General features: G+C 44.4%; 1 protein-coding gene and 1 gene segment (V, D, J or C); both read left to right on the top strand.

The window, feature by feature from the left end:
• The first annotated feature begins 172 nt into the window (after nt 1-172).
• Nucleotides 173-9,194, top strand: LOC123481367. 2 transcript variants are annotated; one of them, XM_045205044.1, is made up of 23 exons: nt 173-550; nt 1,080-1,282; nt 1,498-1,602; nt 1,873-1,968; nt 2,054-2,164; nt 2,316-2,439; nt 2,607-3,000; nt 3,126-3,193; nt 3,287-3,539; nt 3,680-3,840; nt 4,075-4,297; nt 4,474-4,643; nt 4,889-5,138; nt 5,252-5,394; nt 5,565-5,826; nt 5,986-6,107; nt 6,220-6,454; nt 6,581-6,726; nt 6,918-7,164; nt 7,430-7,563; nt 7,676-7,919; nt 8,110-8,258; nt 8,364-9,194. In XM_045205044.1, exons 1-23 carry the CDS (start codon nt 520-522, stop codon nt 8,600-8,602), a joined length of 4,110 nt encoding a protein of 1,369 aa, XP_045060979.1. In that variant the 5' UTR covers nt 173-519; the 3' UTR covers nt 8,603-9,194. The 2 variants fall into 2 exon arrangements, with proteins under 2 accessions (XP_045060979.1, XP_045060980.1); XM_045205045.1 differs by lacking the exons at nt 173-550; nt 1,080-1,282 and having other exon boundaries at nt 1,588-1,602; nt 1,873-1,945.
• A 10,698-nt stretch (nt 9,195-19,892) lies between these two features.
• On the top strand, nt 19,893-20,830 carry LOC123481368. The segment is given in 2 exon segments: nt 19,893-20,003; nt 20,137-20,830. Coding segments are annotated over 2 exon segments (408 nt in total).
• Nucleotides 20,831-21,558: the final 728 nt, after the last annotated feature.

Raw genomic sequence — 21,558 nt, forward strand, 5'->3', positions numbered from 1 at the left:
ACACAATTTATTGTATAAAAGAGATTAGCCACATATGGATAATTATATGGATAAATATGGATACATGATATATGGATAATAATATGGTTGTTTTGGTCTACATCCACAGTCCTTAAAATCAACCCTCCTTAAAATCAACCCGGAAGAGGCGGTGACTCCACCTAGTGGCCTTCATTAGCAAAACTGGGCTATTGTGGTTCTCCACAACCAATGGGGTAGAATCAGGCTTCATGTGATCCGGACTAAAGCGGATTAGACCAGAATCTTTGTTTGCGGTCATACAGGTTAAAACTGAGAGAAGCAGTCTCTTTATATTTTTGTATGATTTATGCGCCCAAAGATATGTATTTCGTCCTGCAGAATCATGCACGTTTTTTATTAGAAATACATCCACATTTTACCAAGATAGCATCAGAGCATTTTGGTTTGCGTTGACACTACTACCACAAGCAAAATAACCCTGTAATTGAGATATATTTGCGACACTGTCGGATATTTTTTTTTTTTTTGAAACAAGCAATGGAAAGAAGCCGTAGAGAAAATTACAAAGGTGCGTGACTTTTTCGAAATACTGATTTTTTTCTTTCACCACCTGGGCAGTGTTTGGCCTACGTTTCTTATACACATCTGCTTGCGATCATTGCTTTATAAACAACGTGTGTATAGTGGAACTTTCCGAGTTTACTAGTGCCGACCTGAACGCAGCATTATAGAGTTGAGTTTGTTATGCATCTGCATGCTGGTGCCATCCTCGTGAGCATGTATCCTGCTGCTCATATTTAGTTTAGGCTATGTGCAATTGTTTAAAGGCTAAAACTAAGATGACGTGACCCATATGTTCCCCAACACAAAGGCTCACCACTAATTAATATTCTCAAATACAGTATAAGCATGGGGTGACTAAATAAATAATGTGGCATTGTTTTTGTCTTGAAGGGCCAGTAGAGAGCTCCCTGACACTGTTGCCCTGTCAGTCCTATGATGTAATGTCTTTGGAACAGCGAATACCCAATGTGCTGGTAGATCTTAGTAGTGTTTTAATGTGAGAGTATAATTATTTATCTCTCTCTCTCTCGCAGATCCCCTTCTATCAATTTCTTATTTACGCCTTTTGGCCCCACCCCTGCAACTTCTGTCAGCTGCTATGTGGCAAGTTGTGCAGAAAGGACTTGTCATGCATTACGGGATGCTGGAGGAGTTTGTCACCTCGGTGACAGAGACAGTTCCAGAGCTGCTGAGTTACCGGCAGAGGGCCCAACTCATTCTGGGACTGAGAGCCAGGGTTAGCATCTCTGTTGAGACGTGTGTGCATGTGTGTCTGCACATGGATTTGTTTAGTGACTGAAATGTCGTTTATTTATTTTTGTACATTTAGCTATTGGTAACAACCGTATTAGTTCCCTCCAATCTGTCGAAACAGTGGTTGATAGTTGAACCAGTAAACCAGTAGCGCACAGTGCCAATGATAGTGTTGAAATACATTTTTTGTGACCATAGCTGGTTCTGGAGTTGTGTCGTGGTGATCACCAAGTCGACCCTGAGACCATCCAGCCCCACCTGGACAGAATCAAAGCTTCCATTACTACACCCAGGGACCACTGTGTGAGTGATTTACTATACACATTAACCCACAGGTGGCTGGTAGCACTGTAATTGTGGAGAATGGGTTCATAGTAATGTCTGCAATGGCATAAATTGAATGGTACACATGGTTTCCATGTGTTTGATACCATTCGATTCACTCCATTCCAGCTGTTATTATGAGCCATTCTCCCCTCAGCCTCCTCCTGTGCATAAAATACATTTCATCTATAGGAAGAAATACACAGAGTTTGGGTATTTCATCTCCCGGGGTGTGTGTGCACGTTACAGGGGACAGATGCACAAGTAGAGGATTCCGGGGCCAATTTCTTGGAGCTGGTCCAAACCCTGCTACAAGACCCAGGTGTGAAAGAGCACTTCTTCCTGGTAAGATGATGACACTCCCTCATTCTCTCTCACGCCCTCTCTCTCACTCACGTTTTCATTTTTTCCTATGTCTTCTAACCCCCAGGAGGTGTTCCCAGTACAGTACGGCCAGAAGTATGACACAGCACTGGAGATTCTCCTGTGGGAGTTCCTCTCCAGACTGGAGGAGCTGCTGCCTGTACCAGACTTTGCACAGGTGCTACCATTGAACTGAACATCTTATTCCACAACACATATTCACCTTGACTATTGCCTTCAGTTAGCCTTCAGATTACAGCATGGATTGTATTAAACTTTAACCTACCACTGCTAATGCACACCCGTGATGACTAAGGGCTCTTTCTCAGATGGTGTCATGGCTTGATGGAGCCCCCTCAGTTCTGGATGAGTGTTTGCAGTCAGCGACTCCCCCAGAGGAGATGAAGGCTTTAATTGAACAGCACAGAAATCTTGGACACGTTGATGTAAAAGGTAAGGTTGGGTCAGTGGATAATTATGACTGATGAGTCATGATCTTTGCTACTGTATCGCTTTGCTTTGATTGTTAGAATTATTAATTCATTATTTGACTGTTTGTGGTAGCTAACCGGGTGAGAAGTTGCAGTTATTTACTGAGCCTCTCATTCTCTTTCTCTCAGACACTCGCTCTTTACCTATGGACGACTGCATCCTCTCTTCTCTGTCCCTCCCTCCATTCACAAAACCGGTGACTACTGCTGACAAACACACTCAAAAACACTCTGATCACCTGCAAGAGGCCACACCAATCTCAAACCATCCAAATAAAGAAGAGATTATTGAAGTTCCCATTGACCAATCAAATCTGGAGACTGGCAAGAGGAGGATATCTGAGAGAACAAGACAGAAGAGAAATGAACAGAGGGACAGAATAAAAAAGGATGAAATTATGGAGGAGGGAACGCCATTTTCAGCCAATGAGAGTAGGAGAGGGCAGACTCTGCCCTGGAAGAGGAAAATGAGTGACAGTTCGGAGGTTCCCGGGAAACGGCAAGCAGATTCACCTCTGTTTCAGTAAGAACTGATATTGAAGTTGCTCATATAGGTGTGTCTCCCAGCATGCCTTTGATGTAATTGCGTTTCTTTTTTGGGGGATTTTAAATCTGCTTTATGTGAATTTCTGTGTTCCTCTTTTACAGGGATTCTCCAGTGAATATCGAATCTTCTAGTGAATCTCCTCTCATCTCGATATGGGGAGAATACACAGGTGTGGAATCTCTGTTCATTCTGAATGAAATGTAAAATACAGTACATGGTAAAAGAAAATACATGACAGTTTTACTTACCCTTTTGTGTCAAGAATCCCAAGGTGCTGCCTATTCCATGACGACTGACACCAAAGTCCCTTGGTCGGATGATGAGACTCTAAACCTGATAGAAATTTGGGGAAAAGACACTGTGCAGCGAGTTCTGAAAGGCTGTGTGAAAAATCGGCACGTATTCACTCTCATTTCCAAAAGTATGTCTGAGAGAGGCTACATGAGAACTGTAGAGCAGTGTCAGACCAGGATCAAACGACTGAAGAACAGCTTTCGTCAGTCTCTCCAGCAGAAGTGAGTACATTACATAAGAACATTTGCTTATATATATATATATACACTATTTGTTTTGTCTTAGCAAGTTATGGACATGGGGACAATCCCTGGAATGTGCTTGTCTGTATTCTCACACTGAAACCATCCCCTATATACAGAGTGGAATGCAAATTTTATGACCAGCTAGAGCGAATACTTGGGAATGTGTCCCCCTCAATGGTTCCTGAGGTCACCTATGATGTTGAAGAGGTGACAGATGACCAGCTAGAAGACATTGACGATTGGGAGTTCCCTGGGCACTCTGGTCTAGAAGAGATGGGTATGGTCCTATTTTACCTTTCTTTGTAAATCGCATAATATTGACTCTTGGGAAAGGGACTAATGTGTGTTTGCATGCAGCATGTTGCCCACCATCTTACAAAGAGCTCAAACTGCTTGAATGTTAATACAGCTGATTTTACATTTGGAATGTGCATTGTGATTCAACAAAATCAATCAAATGATTAATAATCAGTGATCACTGCTCTTGTGTTTGTCTCAATTTCCACGGAAGGAACCAGAAGTGTTCCCTGGACAGACTTGGAGACCCTCACCCTAATCAACATATGGGGAGAGGACAAAATGCAGAGGGAATTGAGGGGTATGCATAGAAATGGTCACCTTTTTGCTGTGATATCCCAAAAGATGTCTGCCCAGGGCTTTATCCGGACTGCAGAGCAGTGCCAGACGAGGGTGAAAAGACTGAAACGGAGTTTCCGACAGTGCTACGAGAACAAGTATGTCAATTATAGTTTAACAATCATTTGCTTTGTGCATTGGGAGTCCCACAGGGATCTATGCTCGGGCCTTTACATTCTTGTTTGATATCCTGTCATGGCTTACATTTTGTCTATTTGAGCCAGAAAAATGATTTGCTTTGAAAATGTGCTTTGTTTTCTTTCCCCAAACGCAGCATGAAAGGAAGAGAGCAAGTAGAATGCAAGTTCTATGACCTGCTGGAGAGAATACTGGGGAATGAGCTTCCCTCATACGTGGAGGTGTCAGAAAACTGTCTTGACATGGAGTCTAGAGAAGGATGGTCAGCAGACAACGAGTACTCTGTTTACTCTTTCCAGGAGAGAGGTATGGTCACATTCTCTACTGGTTAACCAGTACCTCTTTCACTAGTAAAATATAATAAGATGAACTTGAGCACTCCTGTATGGGTATGGAAGGATGGGGAAGAAACTCGTCCTAGCATATCTGACTCATTCTTTGATATCTGTGAGGAGGAGTCAACAAGGGTTTAGGGATAAGGCTGAGTGGATGGTTTGGGATTGGGCCAATCTTTCTCACACACTCTTTCCCTTTGACTCTGATCCATCCAGAGGCTGCGGTGGGCGTGTCAGAGGACAGGAAGAAGGTCCCCTGGGCGGACGGCGAGACGGTGATCCTCCTGGAGCTCTGGGGAGATGACACTGTGCAGCAGAACCTGAAGCGCTGCCCGCACAACGGTCACATATACTCAGAGATTTCGGAAAAGCTCAACTTCCGTGGTTTTTACAGAACTGCAGAGCAGTGCCACACCAGGATAAAGCGCTTGAAAGCCAGCTATCGGCAGTGTCAGGAAACCATCAAGTAACCATTGCCTTTCAGCTTCTATTATTGATACATTTGTCATTTTGCTAAAGTGAATTGGATTACAGATAGATTATAATTTTGCAATCTCTCTCTTCCTGTGTTGTTCCTAGTTCATCTGGGTCTGAGCAGGTTGATTTTAAGTTCTACGATATTTTGGAACTAATACTTGAAAGGCAGCCTCCCTCCACCAGCATTGTGGTGACTGACTTGACCAATGACATATCAGAGGAATCAAACAGTGACTCACTTCAAGGTAAAAGTTCAGCTCATTTCAAACTATGCAAACTTTCTAATGACACCCTGCATGGGTATGTTATATCATTTAGCTACTGGTTCTACTGTAGTTGCCGTCCCCTCAACACAAGTACCTTTGCCAAGTCTAAACAGGGAAACTTTTTTGTTATTGGGCTGTTTTGTATTTAGAGTCTACAGAAGCAGACAACAACACCACTTCTGAGAGGACCACACCAGGCTCATGGTCGGATCATGAGACCCTGGCCCTCATTGACATCTGGGGGGAGGACGAGGTTCAGAGGGTGCTGAGAGACTTTGTCCACAACGGCCCCGTCTACATGGACATATCAGAAAAGATGCATGACAAAGGGTACTCCAAGACCCCAGAGCAGTGTCGTTGGAAAGTCAAGTCCATGAGGAACAACTTCCGTCAGTGCTACGACAGGAAAAAGTATGTTTGTAACCAACAGGTTTAAAAATTTGATATTAATTTACAGAAACATAAGTGTACTCTAATCTAACTCATAGCCAGAATACTGCATCCCAAAACATTTTCGACCCACATTTTTTTCATTTCAAAATGGCTTCCTTTTCCGTCTGCTATTCTCAGATGTGGAAGAAAGGGAGTGGAATACAAGTTCTACAATCAGTTGGAGCGAATACTTGGGCATGAAGCGGTCTCCATTGATGAGTACGATGAAAGAGACGATCAAACAGTAGACCAGGACACAGGTACAGTGATAGTACAGACGGTTATATGTTTACACTGTAGACTCAGTCAATCCAATCAGCAGGGCGGTACCTACGATCTGGAGGTTTCCAATGTATATGTCTCCCGGAGCAGGTGCTGATGTGATGAGATGCACCCCGTGGTCGGAGCCAGAGACGCTGGCCCTCATTGAGCTGTGGGGGAACGAGGAGGTCCAGACAAGCCTCAGAGGTTGCGTCCGCAACGGGCACATTTTCGCCGACATAGCGGAGAAGCTGGCCACCATGGGGCACTTCAAAACGGCTGAACAGTGCCACTCAAGGGTTAAGCGGCTGAGGAAAACCTACCGACGGTGTCTCCACAGCAGGAAGTAAGTGGAAAGCACAGATAATTTGTGGGTAAGGTGAGTCTTGGTGTCTAAATTGGGACCTGTTACAAATGAACCCTTCACCTCCCACTGTTCTCCACCTCCTTCTACCTCTGGTCGTACCTACAGAGACGGAGGGGAGCCCTTACTCTTCAGATACTTCAGGTTCCTGCAGCCGGTGCTAGGCAACGACACTCTCTCCCCCGATGCAGAGATTGTTGATTTGTGTGATGACTTCAATCCAGATCCCACTGAGGAAGCAGATCAGGAAACATGTATGGTGCCTCCTCATCATCCTTACCCTCTAAGTCTAATGTCATTAGGGCCCTGTGTTTTTCCTGTGTCAGTGCCAACAGTTGTTTGTCCTGGTCAGGTCAAATCAGGACCCTAGTAATAATCAATCTTCTATAAATGTACTTAGTAGCCACCTAAAGCCTCCCAAAAACATCTATATATCTTTTTTAAGGCCAGGGCTCAGCCAGTTACACTGTGACAGAGTCCAGCAGAAAGATGCCCTGGTCCGATCGGGAGACCCAGGCTCTGCTGGGGGTCTGGGGTGAGGACCACGTGCAGCTCTCCCTCCGCGGCTGCTTGAAGAACAGACACGTGTTTGAGTACATCTCACGGAGGATGATGGCCCAGGGGTTCATAAGGACAGCTGAGCAGTGCCACACCCGCATCAAACGACTCAAGGCCAGCTTCCACCATGACAAGTGAGTGCAAAGGATTCATAACTACTATTTTATGTCTAGTAATTCACTTTATAAATTACACTACAACATCGGATATAAATTGAGATGCGATATCTTTACTTCATCAAATCAATGCTTTACTCAACTTCATCTCATTAATAAACAATGTAATTGCGGTCTTGTTTTTATCACTGGTATTGTTACATAGTACATATGGTCAGAGGATATGATGATCCAACTGAAATTCCCTCTGAACCATATGTCTAATCTTTCATTTCCCCACAAGGGAGTGTAAGTTCTATGACCAGATGGAGGAGATTTTATCGAAGGAGCTCAACTTCGACAGTTTGGCTGAAGATTCGTTAGACAGTGAGGAAGCTGCTGTCTGCAAGTCTATACTTGAGGTTGACCAAAGGAAAGGTAAAGCAAAGCCATACCATACCTTGAAACGTTTTATGAGTTGTCTTATTTCAACTGACCTAAACCCCTTCCCACTATAAAGAATGTGTTAATTGGGTGTCTTTGTCTTCAGCTAGCCGTCCTCCAACTGACGGCTCCAAGTTCCCCTGGAGCGACAGTGAGACCCAGGTCCTCCTCAGTTTCTGGGGGAGTGATGAGGTCCAGGAGGATCTAAAGGGCTGCACCAAAAACAGACACATTTTCACCGAGATCTCTCAGGCCATGGCCAACCAGGGCTACCTGAGGACAGCCGAACAGTGCCAGTCTAGAGTGAAGCGGCTAAAGGCCAACTTCCGCCAGTTCTGCGAGAGCAAACAGTAAGCCATGGGGGATAAGATATGGATATGAAATTGATAACCACTATTTATAATTGCAAATTGATTATGAAGATGCCATACTGATGGAACAGTTTTGTATTCATGGTCAGAGGTTTGCCATGCTCATGTTAGTAAAGCAAAGCTCATAAACTAACCAGATATGAGGAATAAGCATGTTCTTTTTTCCCAGGAGTGGAGGAGAAAATGTGGAGTGCAAATTCTACGATCAGTTTGTGCAAATATTCGGGAACAAGCATCTATCCTGTGACTCGCTGGCTGAGGAATCGAATGGCGCCACAGACATGGGAGAGGTCCCAGGTGGCCAAGTCCACGGGACAGGTAACTGAAACAATCTCCTAATCTCTGTACAGTAAATGCAGTTTTTACGTTATATTATCAACGTTGGGCCTTTGTTTACGTGTATTTTTTGGGGGGGCTCTCCAGAATCAGGCAGCTGTCCATCACCATGGGAACTAGATCTCCCCTGGAGCATTGAGGAGACTGAAGCCCTCCTCGACATATGGGGCAGTGACAGAATCCAAGAGGACCTGAGGGGAAACACTGAACTGGAACACATGTATACAGAGATCTCCCAAATGATGGCTGACCAGGGCTTCATGAAAACAGCAGAGCAGTGCCAGACAAGGGCGACGCAACTGAACCTGAGTATTATTCCAATCTGACGACGAGGAAGCATTAGGGATCATCTGAAGATAGTTTTGTAGCGCCACAGGAAAGCTACAATGACTCAACAATGAATTCTGGAAAAGAGGTGTATGAACAGTTACAATGACCTGTGTCTCTCCTGTCTCCTGCGTTGTTTTCAGAGAGGTTCTGTATTCTATCAAAGAGGCGCTGTTGCTTTGTTGGATATTGCTGAAGAGACTCAACATCCATCCCACTCTTTCTGTTGGAAATCAGACACATTTATTTAACCTTTATATAGGTACTTAAATCTAAGTGTAATGGACTATCTGAATGTTTTTTTGTCATGTATTTCACTGAAAGTGTATATGTGTTGTGACAAAGGGACCTATTCAGTGAACTTAACGAAACCTTTTAAAGGGATTGGCTTGAGTGAATCCTCTAATAAGAATTGGTAAAAACCACATGACATTCTGAACATCTTGATTTTGCATTATGATTTGCCAAACAAAAGGCTTGCTATTATGTACATATTTTTGTATTTTATGTACATTTGTGTTTTAGCAAACTCACTGTGCGTTTAGGGCTATTCTCAAGTGAATTAATTTAGATAAAATTCCTTTGAGTGGAGTTTGATTGCCTGACTGTTTGGGTACTTAAGTGTCAATACCATATCATCTCTGTTACTGTGGTATATCTTTCTCTCAATGTGTTTGAACCTTTATCTAGGTTCACCGAAACGCTGAGGTTTCTGTTGTTACCATCTCTAACCACTGGGGGGAACATGAGACCAAATCCTATTTTTATCCTCAACAGATTGTCTGGAGCAGAGCCCCACAGTAAGTAGCCACTAGAATTCTGGAAGCACAGGCACCTACATTTTGTTTACTCATACGTTATTATTAGATAACACGGTGAGATAGCCGTTGCAACAAATCCTTTTCTCAGCATTGATGGTGTTCGTTGTTCCTCGGAAGACTATTTGCATAGAGACGGACACTTTGCATTGGCAGCACATGCTTCAGTGGTCTGGGAGTGTTCATAGCCCTGTGAGTTTAACACTTCATGACTGAGAGCTGTCATTCATGACAACAGAACCCACAACAACCATTGTTTGAATGTTAAATAACGAGGCAGAGGCATTGATGCGAGTAACCAGTCTTGTTCAGTATATTGCAATACATCCGGGTATCTCAAGTACACCGGTAAAACACTGGAGTTGCAGTAATGAACATTTACCAACAGATGGCATCAATGTGCCATCTTCCACCCATAACATCTTCCCTTTTATAAAATAGGACAGGAGCTGTCAATTCACTAACAAAACAAACCTAGTAGTAATTTCCAACATGAACAGTTAAGTATTTTTATTATATATATATATATTTTTTTTTTGATTAACCACTTAACACATCTTGATACTCTCTTCACTTTTATCTCTGTCTGTCAACAATCCCTAATGGGAAACCTACAGATTAAGTCTTTTTGGTGGCTGGGACAGACGCCCACAGCGTGAAAAGACAGGGGGCTTGTCTGCGTGGACTGCGGGCTCCCGCACAGGCGTGTCACCTGACTGTCTAAGGGGAGTATTGATGGGCGAGGGAGTGGCCGACCTGTGATCCCCTGGCTCTTCGCCCAGTGCCTCAGGCCCCATGTGACTTGCTGGGGTTCCGTCTTTTGTCATGCGACCCCTATGACCATCCGAGTTCTGAGTAGATGCTGGCTCAGCAATCCGAAGGTCAACCCTGTTACGACGGTACAGTGATCCATTCACTTCGACCAAGTAGGAGCGTGGTGCCACTTTCTGTACACAGGATCCGAGTCTCCAGAGGCCCGACCGGTCACCTGGTAGTGGCTTCATTCGCACCGTTTCACCCACCCTGAGCTCAGGTAAGTCTTTTGCTGATTTGTCGTAGATGAACTTGGAGACCTGTCTTCTGTGACGTAGCTTCACCAGCACGTCTGTCACCACACATGGCTCCAGGAGAGTGCTTGCTACTGGCAGAGCTGCTTTTAAACGCCGTGCCATGAGGCGCTGGGCCGGGCTGCTATCCATGCCTTCTGTCGGGGTATTGCGCCATTGCAGGATTGCTTTCCAGGCATCTTGGCCCTCTCGCAGAGCTTTTTTGCAGAGGTTCTTTGCAATTTTGACTGCCGACTCAGCCTTCCCATTAGCTTTTGGGTGTCGTGGTGATGAAGTGACGTGCTCGAATTCCCATTCTGCAGTAAATTTTCGGAACTCACATCCGGAGAATTGGGGTCCATTATCTGAAATTACCCTATCTGGCTGGCCATAGCGGGCAAACTGAGCCTTGCAGCGTTTGATCGTTGTCTCTGCTGAGAGGTCGGGAGGAGGTCAATCTCCCAGAAGTCTGAGTAATGATCAACTACCAGCAGAAAGTCTTTGCCACTGTGCTGGAAGAGATCTAGACTTACTATCTGCCAGGGGCGCATTGGTAGCTCGTGGGACATCATCGTCTCTCTCTGTTGCTCAATGGCATATTCATTGCAGATTGTGCATTTACTGACATAGTCTTTGATTTCACTCTGCATTCCTGGCCAATACAGTGTGTCACGTGCTTGTCTGTAACAGGCCTCACCTCCTATGTGACTTGAGTGCACGCGCGCCAACATCTCAGGGCGCAGAGACCGGGGAATAACGACTCTCTGACCCTTGAATATTACTCCGTTTTGAACACTGAGCTCTTCTTTGACTGGCCAATATTCTCTGGTGGCTAAAGCAGTTTCTTCCTTGCAGTCGGGCCAGCCCATCAGAATCACAGACCTCAATGCCTGGAGTTGCTCGTCCCTGTCTGTGTGCTGTCTGATTTGTATAAGGCGCTGGTCTGTAACATTGAGGTAGTCAGCCTGGTTGATGTGTTCAACATCCACTTGCTCTGTTTGTAAGCTGCACACTGCGTGTTGTTCATGCATGGAGCGTGTGTGAGTGCCTGATGCAGTAGCCCTGCTGAGCGTGTCACTCACATACATCTCTGGCCCTGGCTTATACACCACCTTGAGGTTGTAGTTTTGTAGGGCCAGTAGCATGCTCTGCAGTCGTTTCGGGGCATTCAGGAGAGGCTTGCTGAATATAGCAATAAGGGGCTTGTGATCTGTCTCTACGGTAATATTGTCACGCCCGTACAGGTAGTGGTGGAAGCGTTGGCATGCAAATACAATGCTGAGGCACTCCTTCTCTATCTGGGCATAGTTCTGCTCTGTTGGAGTGAGTGCCCTAGAGGCGAATGCCACAGGCTGGCCCTCTTGCATGAGGCAACAGCCCAGTCCATACTGGCTTGAGTCACTCTGAATCGTGACAGGTTTTGACACATCGTAGTATCGCAGTACAGGTGTCTGGGTGACCAGTTGTTTTATTTCCCTCACCGCTGTGTCATGTTTTGGGAGCCAATGCCAGATGGTGTCCGTGTCCATGAGCCTCCTTAGTGGTTCACACACTTCAGAGAGCCGCGGTAGGAACTTGGCCAGGTAGGTGACGAATCCGACGAAGCGCTGCACTGCTGTCACGGTTTCGGCCGAGACTGCTCCTCCTCCTGGTTCGGGCAGGCTTCGGCGAGCGCCGTCCCCGGAGTACTAGCTGCCACCGCTCTATGTTTCTGCAGTCCATTGCTTTTGTCTGTCTGTACCACCTGTGGCCAATTGTGTGTTGATTGCGTGCCCTATAAGTTCCTTGTTTTGTGTTAGTATTATTGTGTGTTGTTTTTCCCTGTCATGTTGTTCGGAGCTACGTGTGTGCACTCTGTTTGTTTTATGTTTAGTGTTTACGCGTGTTTGCGTAATTCTCCCTCGCCTCTTGTTTTTGTCGAGGTCGTGTTTTTGACTTTGGATTATTAAAGTCTGTTGGACTTAACCTCTGTGTCCTGCACCGGACTCCTCCACCACATCCACATCGGTTCCCCTCTGACAACTGCCTTCACGTCAGATGGGTGGGGCATATCCAAGACAGCCTTCACTTTTTCTGGATCCGCCTTCAATCCGGTGGAGGACAAGATGTGCCCATGAAAGCGAACCTCTGGCACTTTAAACTGAAGCTTTTTTATGCTTAGCCTTAGCTTGACCTGTCTGCATCTGACCATCAGGGCCAGCAGCTTGGCGTCATGGTCACATTCTGCCTCCTCATCACTGTCCCCACAGCCCACTACGAGGATGTCATCTGCTATGGGTTCCACGCCGCTGAGTCCCATCAACAGCTCGTGCTGTTTCCGCTGATACACCTCTGGAGCCACGGAGACACCAAACGGGAGCTTCAACCACCTCTTCCTGCCCCAGGGTGTCCAAAAGGTGGTCATGTAGCTGCTGGGCTCGTCAAGCTTGCACTGCAGGAAGGCATCTCTGGCGTCCACGAGCGTGAAGACTCTGGCCTTTGGGAGCTTGTAAAGAACATCCTCCAACGTGGGCATAATGTAATGTGAACGTCTCAGAGCCCGGTTGAGGTGTTTAGGATCTATGCATATCCGTAGCTTGTCTGGTTTCTTGACGATAACCATATTACTTATCCAGTCTGTAGGCTCGGTGACGGATATAATGTGGCCATCTGCTTCGTATTTGTCAAGCTGAGCCTTTGTAGCTGCTTTCATGGCCACTGGTACATTGCGAGGTGCACACTGGACAGGCTGGATTGCTGCATCCAACTCAAAGTGGACTTCGCCGGGAACTGACTCGACCGGTGCGTTGAAGACATCATGGTACTTGCTTAGGAGAGTCTCCTTGCTCAGGGGCCCAGCCTGGACTTTGTCTATAATGTTAAGATCAGCTGGGATGGTGAAGTTAATAAGCCCAAGGCGCTCGCATGTAGAACCTGACAGTAATGGCTGTTGACTAGCCTCAACTATTTCAAACTCAAGAGTGTGTTTCTGGCCACGTAAAACACACCTAAAGAGGTCATGAACTGGCCTGAATACAGTTTCAGCTTGGTGCTACTCTGTGTGAGTTTGTCTCTGGGCGCGAGCCTCCTTTTATCTTTAAGGCTCATAACGTTACATGTGGCCCCTGAATCTAGCTGGCATTGCTGTGGTTTATTATTAAGTAGCAGAGTGACAAACCATTTTTTTTCCTTTTGCCCTTACTGCCCCTATGCACTCGCTAGCATATACATCCTCTGTGCTGTTGTTCCCTTCATCTGTGTTTATTTCAATGGAGTGCACTTTACCCTCCTTTCTCTTGCTTTTCATGCAGGCCCTTGCGAAGTGATTGGCTGTACCACAGGATTTGCATATTTTTCCATAGGCTGGGCAGTGTTCTTTTCCTCGTCCATGAGAAATGCCACAATATCGGCATGCATTGGGGTTGTCTACTGCAGAGTTGGCTGTAGTATTAGCATTAGCTGTGGCAAAAGGGAATTTCTTTATTGGCTGCCTGAATGTAGCATTGACATTGTCCATATGTTGCCTTTCTAGCTCCATGGACCTTATCTGTATATCCGTAAGCTCTGCTGCACGGCATGTCTCCACTGCCAAGACTAGTGTCAGGTCACGTTCTCTCAGCAAACGTCTGCGGGTGCCCTCATCAGTTATGCCAAGCACTATCTTGTCTCTGATCAGTTCATCTCTTAAAGCACCATAGTCACATGTAGCTGCCTTTTCCCTTAGCTTAGTGACAAAGCTGTCAATGGACTCCCGTCCTCCTGTTTGCAACAACCGAAAACATAACGCTCGTAGATAACGTTCTTTGCTGGCTTAAAGTAAAGTTCGAGAGCATCAAGAATAGCTGTAGCGTTACCTTGCTGAGCTGCTGTTAGGTTCAGGTTGTGTTTGTATACGTGTCGGCATTCTGCTCCCATTATAGTCCTCAAAGTGGCAGCCACTACCTCATCGTCCTTTTCCCGAAGTCCCGTTGCTAGTGCATAGTCCTCCCATTCACCTCTAAACGTATCCCAGTTTGTGCTCCAATCTCCGCTGAGCTTCATAACGGCGGGAGGGGAAATGTTCGCTGCCATGTCTAAACGGTGCTAACAACACTGAAGCTAACTAGCAAACTCAATCTAGCTAAGGACAATTCCGGAGAAGTTTTACTCAACTAAGCTTTTTAAAACCAGAACAGGTGACTCTAATTTGCGGAAAGCATGGTTAGCTATCCGACTCTGACACCATGTTTGAATGTTAAATAAAGAGGCAGAGGCATTGATGCGAGTAACCAGTCTTGTTCAGTATATTGCAATACATCCGGGTGTCTCAAGTACACCGGTAAAACACTGGAGTTGCAGTAATGAACATTTACCAACAGATGGCATCAATGTGCCATCTTCCACCCATAACAACCATGACTTTTATCTTTATCTGGACACTTGCTTTCTGCTTTCAAGGTGAGAATTGTATTTGCTTGGTTTTATGTTAAACTATTTGGTACATTGAAATTATGATAGAATTTACACAAGATGTGTTAAAGGAGGTACTTGCTAATATTTTTTTTCAGAATCCAGAGGGTGCTACACTTTGACTCAGACTCCTGCTGTGAAGGCTGTTCTCCCAGGACAGACAGTCTCTGGGGTATAAAACTAGCAGTGATCCATATGGGAGTTGTGGTGGTTCAGGTAAAGTGTCTAGCTTGGTACCAGCAGAAACCTGGAGGAGCTCCTAAACTCCTCATTTACTATACAAGCACCCTTCAGTCTGGGACTCCATCTAGATTCAGTGGCAGTGGATCTGGGAGGGACTTCACTCTGACCATCAGTGGAGTCAAGACTGAAGATGCAGGAGATTACTACTGTCAGAGTTTACACTACCCCAACAGTGTCTGGGTGTTCACACAGTGATACAGAGCCGTACAAAAACCTCCCTCAGTCAGACTGCACAGTGACTGTACTGCTACAGCTGGGACCTACTGCAGGTGCTGAGGGGGACACAGTGACATGGAACACTAGTCAGTAGAAGACATCAACTCCGGCATGTGACAATATGATTAGAAAGCGATCATTCAGATCACATGTTCTATCATCATCATCAGTATGCTGAGTAAATTATCATGATCACTATTTGTCTTGACACGTAAGTGCACCTATAAAAAGTAACCCCACTGAGTAACAGAAGTCATTTGCAAATTAAAATGAGAAACATTTCAGCCGCCACTTCCCCCCTGTATGAAAAGGAAAAATATGTGGATTTCAGACATTAGACCACATGTCAGTAACTGTCAATGCCTGTCTTTAGTAATACCCATCTTATATGTCATCTATTACATGGTGGTTTATTCATTGTAAGAAAGTCCCCTTCCTTGAATCCACCATAGAGGTTACAGTAAAACTAGTCCACCCACTCACATCTGGCCCAGTCCAGGCAGTGAAACTAGACTGGTATCTGTGGGAGTGAAACTGAGATTTCCATAGACCAGATTTTCACTATGTTCCGAGGGGGATGGAGGTAGAGAAGACCCCCACATTGTAGAAAACCATTGAAGAAACATGTAATTTAATAAAATCATATTAGGAATTAAACATGATAAATATATATGTTATGGAAAGTTACAGTTTAGGAGTGTGAGTTCTGAGAACAGATCTTAGAGGTTTATTATCAAATATCACTAATTATTATCACTGGTATTGATGCTACAGTATAACAGGATCATTCAGTTCTAGAAATGATTGCAGAGTATTTATTGTAGCAGATGCCCTTTTAATTATGTTTGATAACATGAGATTAGGTATATGCTACAATGCTGAAATTATAAAAAGATGCTGATTGATCTAAATTAGTCTGAAATGTTCTGCCTATTCATGCGATAGTGATCACTGGAATGATGATAAAATGAACTCTTGGGGTTGTTTTCTAATCAAAACAAGCTTTCTTTGAACTCAGAGGCAAGAAGACATGCACAACTTAATCTCAAAATAGTTCATTAAGCACAGAGCACTAATGTTATTATTCACTATTATACTGTAACATTCAGCTCTAAAACACTAATGTTTCCAGAACTAACACCACGTGGGGACTCTCTAGAACCCTACAATGGCTTCTCCGGTCTCTAGACACTACAGTGACTTCTCCGGAAGGTGGCTGAATCACTGGTGTCGTCGTGGGTGACCCTGCCTTGCTCAGGGTCAGGGTGCTGTAGTGGCCGACCTTCTCTTCTGTGGTGGTCAGGACCCCTCCTTCACCTCCGCCCTGTCCACCTCCCAGCTCACCATTGTCCCCTGGGGGGAGTAGCTGGAGGAGGGGAGAGAGGACAGGGTCAGCTACTACTACTGTTCTATAACATTAGGAGAGGAGAGAGGAGAGGGTCAGCTACTACTACTGTTCTATAACATTAGGAGAGGAGAGAGGAGAGGGTCAGCTACTACTACTATTCTATAACATTAGGAGAGGAGAGAGGAGAGGGTCAGCTACTACTACTGTTCTATAACATTAGGAGAGGAGAGAGGAGAGGGTCAGCTACTACTACTACTGTTCTATAACATTAGGAGAGGAGAGAGGAGAGGGTCAGCTACTACTACTATTCTATAACATTAGGAGAGGAGAGAGGAGAGGGTCAGCTACTACTACTGTTCTATAACATTAGGAGAGGAGAGAGGAGAGGGTCAGCTACTACTACTGTTCTATAACATTAGGAGAGGAGAGAGGAGAGGGTCAGCTACTACTACTGTTCTATAACATTAGGAGAGGAGAGAAGAGCTGCCCAGAGGAGGGGTGAGAAGAGACACTTATCAGTGAACAAAACCATTTCATATCGACAATAGACACAGGATAAACAACTAGCTACAGAACAGAGAACAATCAAGAACAATGAAACACTTAATCTATAAAGATAAAGGCAAAAATAAACTCTGAATATATTTTTTGACAAAACAATCCATCAGATAAATGTATGTGACAAACATGCTCTACAGTTTAGCCCACCAAGAGCAACAAAACACTAGGAGTGGGTTTCCTGGACACAGATGAAGCCTTGTCCTACACTAAAAAGCACTTTCAATGAAGATGATCCATTGGGCTTGCTTTTTAGTCATGGACTAGCCTTAATGTGTCCAGGAAACCACCCCTGAATCTACAAAGACACGCAGTAAACAGATATTATATATTCAGATGTAATATTCAGTGTAAATCTCCATATCAATTTTGCATATCTACTTTTTTTTTTTTTACTCTGAGACACAAGCTAAAATGAACTCAAAATACTATTCAAAAATATAGATGAGGTTCACCTTTAAACCATGTCAGTGTTAACATCTACTATGAATACAATACAAAGTGTTGCTTTTATTATAGAAATAGTAGTTTCTACATCATGACAGAACAATGAGCTGACATGCAATACTGGATACCAAAATGTGCTCTTTGAAAATCGCATGTTAGAATACTTATGGTTTTATTGCCAAATTAACTTGGTGGTATGTGAACAATTCTCTCACTTCGGTGACTCTGCCCTCTAAAAATGTACAAATGTGTCCACAGAAATCTCTAAAAAGATATAGCCTAAAAGTCTTTCCTCTGGAGAAGATGATAACATCTCATAACGTTGTTCAATAGCATGATTACATTTAGTTTTATGAGAGAATAGAAAAATGGACTTACTTTTCACGACCAGTTTTGTGCCACTTCCAAAAGTCCAACACACTGATTCATTCTGGTGTCTCTGTACAAAAACCTCCTTCACACAAGAGTTAGAACCTTCACAAAGTGACTGAGTACTGAAGTACTAGTTTAATACAATAGGGACTAATAGTAATAGGAGAGACATGGAATATGTTTTGAGTAATTATGGAATGGAGGATCGCACACAACTTTTGGAAGAGCTTGAGGAGGAAATGGAACATGACTAGAGTGAGGATGAATTAAATGAGGTGGCAGGTGCAGTGATGACTGCTGAAAAGAAGTTGAGTGTAGAGGGAAGTAGTGAGGTGAGGAAGGTGGGCGTTAAGTGCAAAAACAGGGATACTCCAGTAGTTCAGAGATGGAAGTTGTTGAGAGTGAGGGTGAAGTACCTGCGGCGAGGATCGCAGAGTTTGGGTCTCATCCCAAGTATTATAAGGATGATTTTGGCCCAGTGGGAGTGAGATTTGTAGAGAGAGTAGATCCTTGCTTTTTGGTTGATCCATATGTGGTGTCAGGTTGGGTGGAGGAGAGGTTGGGGAATGTTGAGTTGGTGAAGGTAACACAGAGTGGACTACTGATGATTTATTGTGTTTCCTCCACCCAGAGGGAGAGGGCGCTCTGGATTTCAAGATTAGGGACAAGAGTTGTGACGTGCTTTGCTCTCCAGAGCAGGGCCTCATTGAAAAGAGTGATAACGTGGGTGGCATTAAGTGTTGAGGAGGAGCAGTTGAAATGGAAGATTCCTGGTGTCTGTGACACCCTCTGTTTGGTGAGACGTAGATCCGGTGGGGAAACGGAGAAGACATTATTTGATGCACAGTTGTTACCAGATAAGGTAAAGGTAGGAAGTATCAGTTATCCCGTGAGAGTTTATGTTCCGAAAATATTACGGTGTTTTAGGTGTCAAGGTTATGGGCATATTGTAGCAGTGTGTAGTAGGGAGATGTGAGAAGTGTGCAGGAGGGCATGAGACAAAGGAATGTGTGTTATTGTTGGAGAGATTTGTGTGTGTTAGTTGTCGGGGTGATCATGGGGCTGGTGAGAGAAAGGCAGATTGAGGTTGCCAGGGTCAGAGTAGTATAGAAAGTGTCGTATGCTTAAGCAGTGAAGAGAGTGGTAGAGGAAGATAGGTACAGGGTGAGGGATCCTGAGAGGATTCCTGTGAGTAGGCAGAGAACAAGAGAGAGTGATGGGAGGAATATGTGCTTAATTATGGTGGGCTTTTCAGCATTTATAGCCATGGTTGTTAATTGTACTTTAGAAATGGATCGAAAGTCACAGAAAATAGAGGTTGTGGTGGCAGCGGCAGAGAAGTACTTGGGAGTGTGAGGATTTACTGCAGAACAGCTGCAGGGGGTGTTGAGTGGTAGTGATATGTCCTCTCAGACCGTTGGTCTGTAGTAGGACTAGGTAGGGTTAAATAGTGGAATGGGTGGTGGGTTTTTAGAGAGGGTCTAGAGTAGGACTAGGTAGGGTTAAATAGTAGAATGGGTGGTGGGTTTTTAGAGAGGGCTAATAGGTGGTAGGGTCATTTTCCTTTTTCCCAATGTTGTATTATTGTATCAAAGAATATAAGATAGGTAGGCTGTGAAGGGCCTCACACACCAGTACAGTAGGTGGCGGTGTATGCCCCTAAAATTTGGATGTGATCCGCCAACCAAATCCCAAAGAAGAAGAAGAACCCTTCAACTACAGTATCCCTTTGGGACCAAAAAAGTATGTTTGCATAGAGAGAACACTTTGCATTGCCAGCGCATGCTTCAGAGGTCTGGGAGTGTTTATATCCCTGTGAGTTTAACACTTCATGACTGAGAGCTGTCCTTCATGACAACAGAACCCACAACAACCATGACTTTTATCACCATCTTCATCTGGATATTTGCCCTCTGTCTCCAAGGTAATATATCTGACAGAAAATGACCCGGATCATATAAATAAATATATAAGCTCATTACAGGTTTGGTGAATATGCTATATGGACAAATGAATGAACAATGTAATGCTAATTCTACATGCCATCTCTGTTTCAGAGTCCAGAGGCCAGTACACTGTGACTCAGACTCCTGCAGTGAAAACTGTTTCAGTGGGTCACTCAGTCAGTCTCAGCTGTAAGACCAGCAGTGCTGTATACAGTGACAGCAATGGACACCATCTAGCCTGGTATCAACAGAAACCTGGAGGAGCTCCTAAACTCCTAATATACTGGGCTAAAACCCTTCAGTCTGGGACTCCATCTAGATTCAGTGGCAGTGGATCTAGGAGTGACTTCACTCTGACCATCAGTGGAGTCCAAGCTGAAGATGCAGGAGATTACTACTGTCAGAGTTTACACTACCCCAACAGTGTCTGGGTGTTCACACAGTGATACAGAGCCGTACAAAAACCTCCCTCAGTCAGACTGCACAGTGACTGTACTGCTACAGCTGGGACCTACTGCAGGTGCTGAGGGGGAAGAGACAGTGACATGGAACACTAGATGAGGTCAACTGTGACATGTGACAATATGGTTAGAAAGCAATCATTCAGTTCACATGACCATCATCATCATCATTAACATCATCATCATGGTTATAACCTGTTATATTTGTCATGGCCTTTAAGCGTGTATAACATTTATTTGAAGTGTTGAAACACATTTTCTGTCAATATGTAAAGCAAGATCTACAGATGTAAAACCAAAGGTGTTCTGACCTCAACATTACTTCAACGTTACAATCACTTCAGCCCCCAATACAAGTCCCAAAATGGACCTCAACCAAATGTGTGATATAAATTGTGATCTTCTAGCATTATATTAACTGTTTTCATGAGCAGGTTACTGACTGTTAGATCTGTGAATGAGACATGATGCTGGGTTCAAACATGAGACACATGTACACTACATACACTATCTACGTAAAGTATAATATCCATTTGATCTGTAATTAAATACATTGTGGCATATCTGTTATGTGCTTCCCTGAATCCACCATAGAGGTTAAAACCAGTCCACGCCCTCACATCTGGCCCAGTCCAGGGTATTTCAGTAGTGAAACTGTTCAACTACTAGTCTGGTATCTGTGGGAGTGAAACTGAGGTTTACATAGACAGGGCTGGGTGGTTCTGCTTGTCCCAGAATAGAGCAGCACTGTCACCAGATGTTCACTCTGTCACCAGGGGGTTGGAGGTAGAGAAGACTGTCACTACACTATGTAGCAGCGTTTCCCAAACTCTGTCCTCTGGACCCCAAGGGGTGCACGTTTTGGTTTTTGCCCTAGCTTTACACAGCTGATAAAAAATAATCAACTAATCATCGAGCTTTGATAATTTGAATCAGCTGTGTAGTGTTAGGGCAAAAAACGAAAGGTGCACCCCTTGGGGTCACGAGGACCGAGTTTGGGAAACACTGCTATATCTTGAAATAGTGGCACTTGCAATATTTGTATTTAAAAAATATATATTTAGCTTCAAAT

This window comes from Coregonus clupeaformis, chromosome 19 (assembly GCF_020615455.1).
Source record: "Coregonus clupeaformis isolate EN_2021a chromosome 19, ASM2061545v1, whole genome shotgun sequence".
In the NCBI taxonomy this organism is placed as follows: Eukaryota; Metazoa; Chordata; class Actinopteri; order Salmoniformes; family Salmonidae; genus Coregonus; species Coregonus clupeaformis.

Excerpts from the sequence above, each read along its gene's own strand:
- LOC123481367 (XM_045205044.1), top strand. The coding sequence starts at position 520 with ATGGAAAGAAGCCGTAGAGAAAATTACAAAG. Across the intron at positions 2,165-2,315 it reads CTGTACCAGACTTTGCACAG|ATGGTGTCATGGCTTGATGG; the intron begins GTGCTACCATTG and ends GCTCTTTCTCAG. Across the intron at positions 3,194-3,286 it reads GATATGGGGAGAATACACAG|AATCCCAAGGTGCTGCCTAT; the intron begins GTGTGGAATCTC and ends TTTTGTGTCAAG.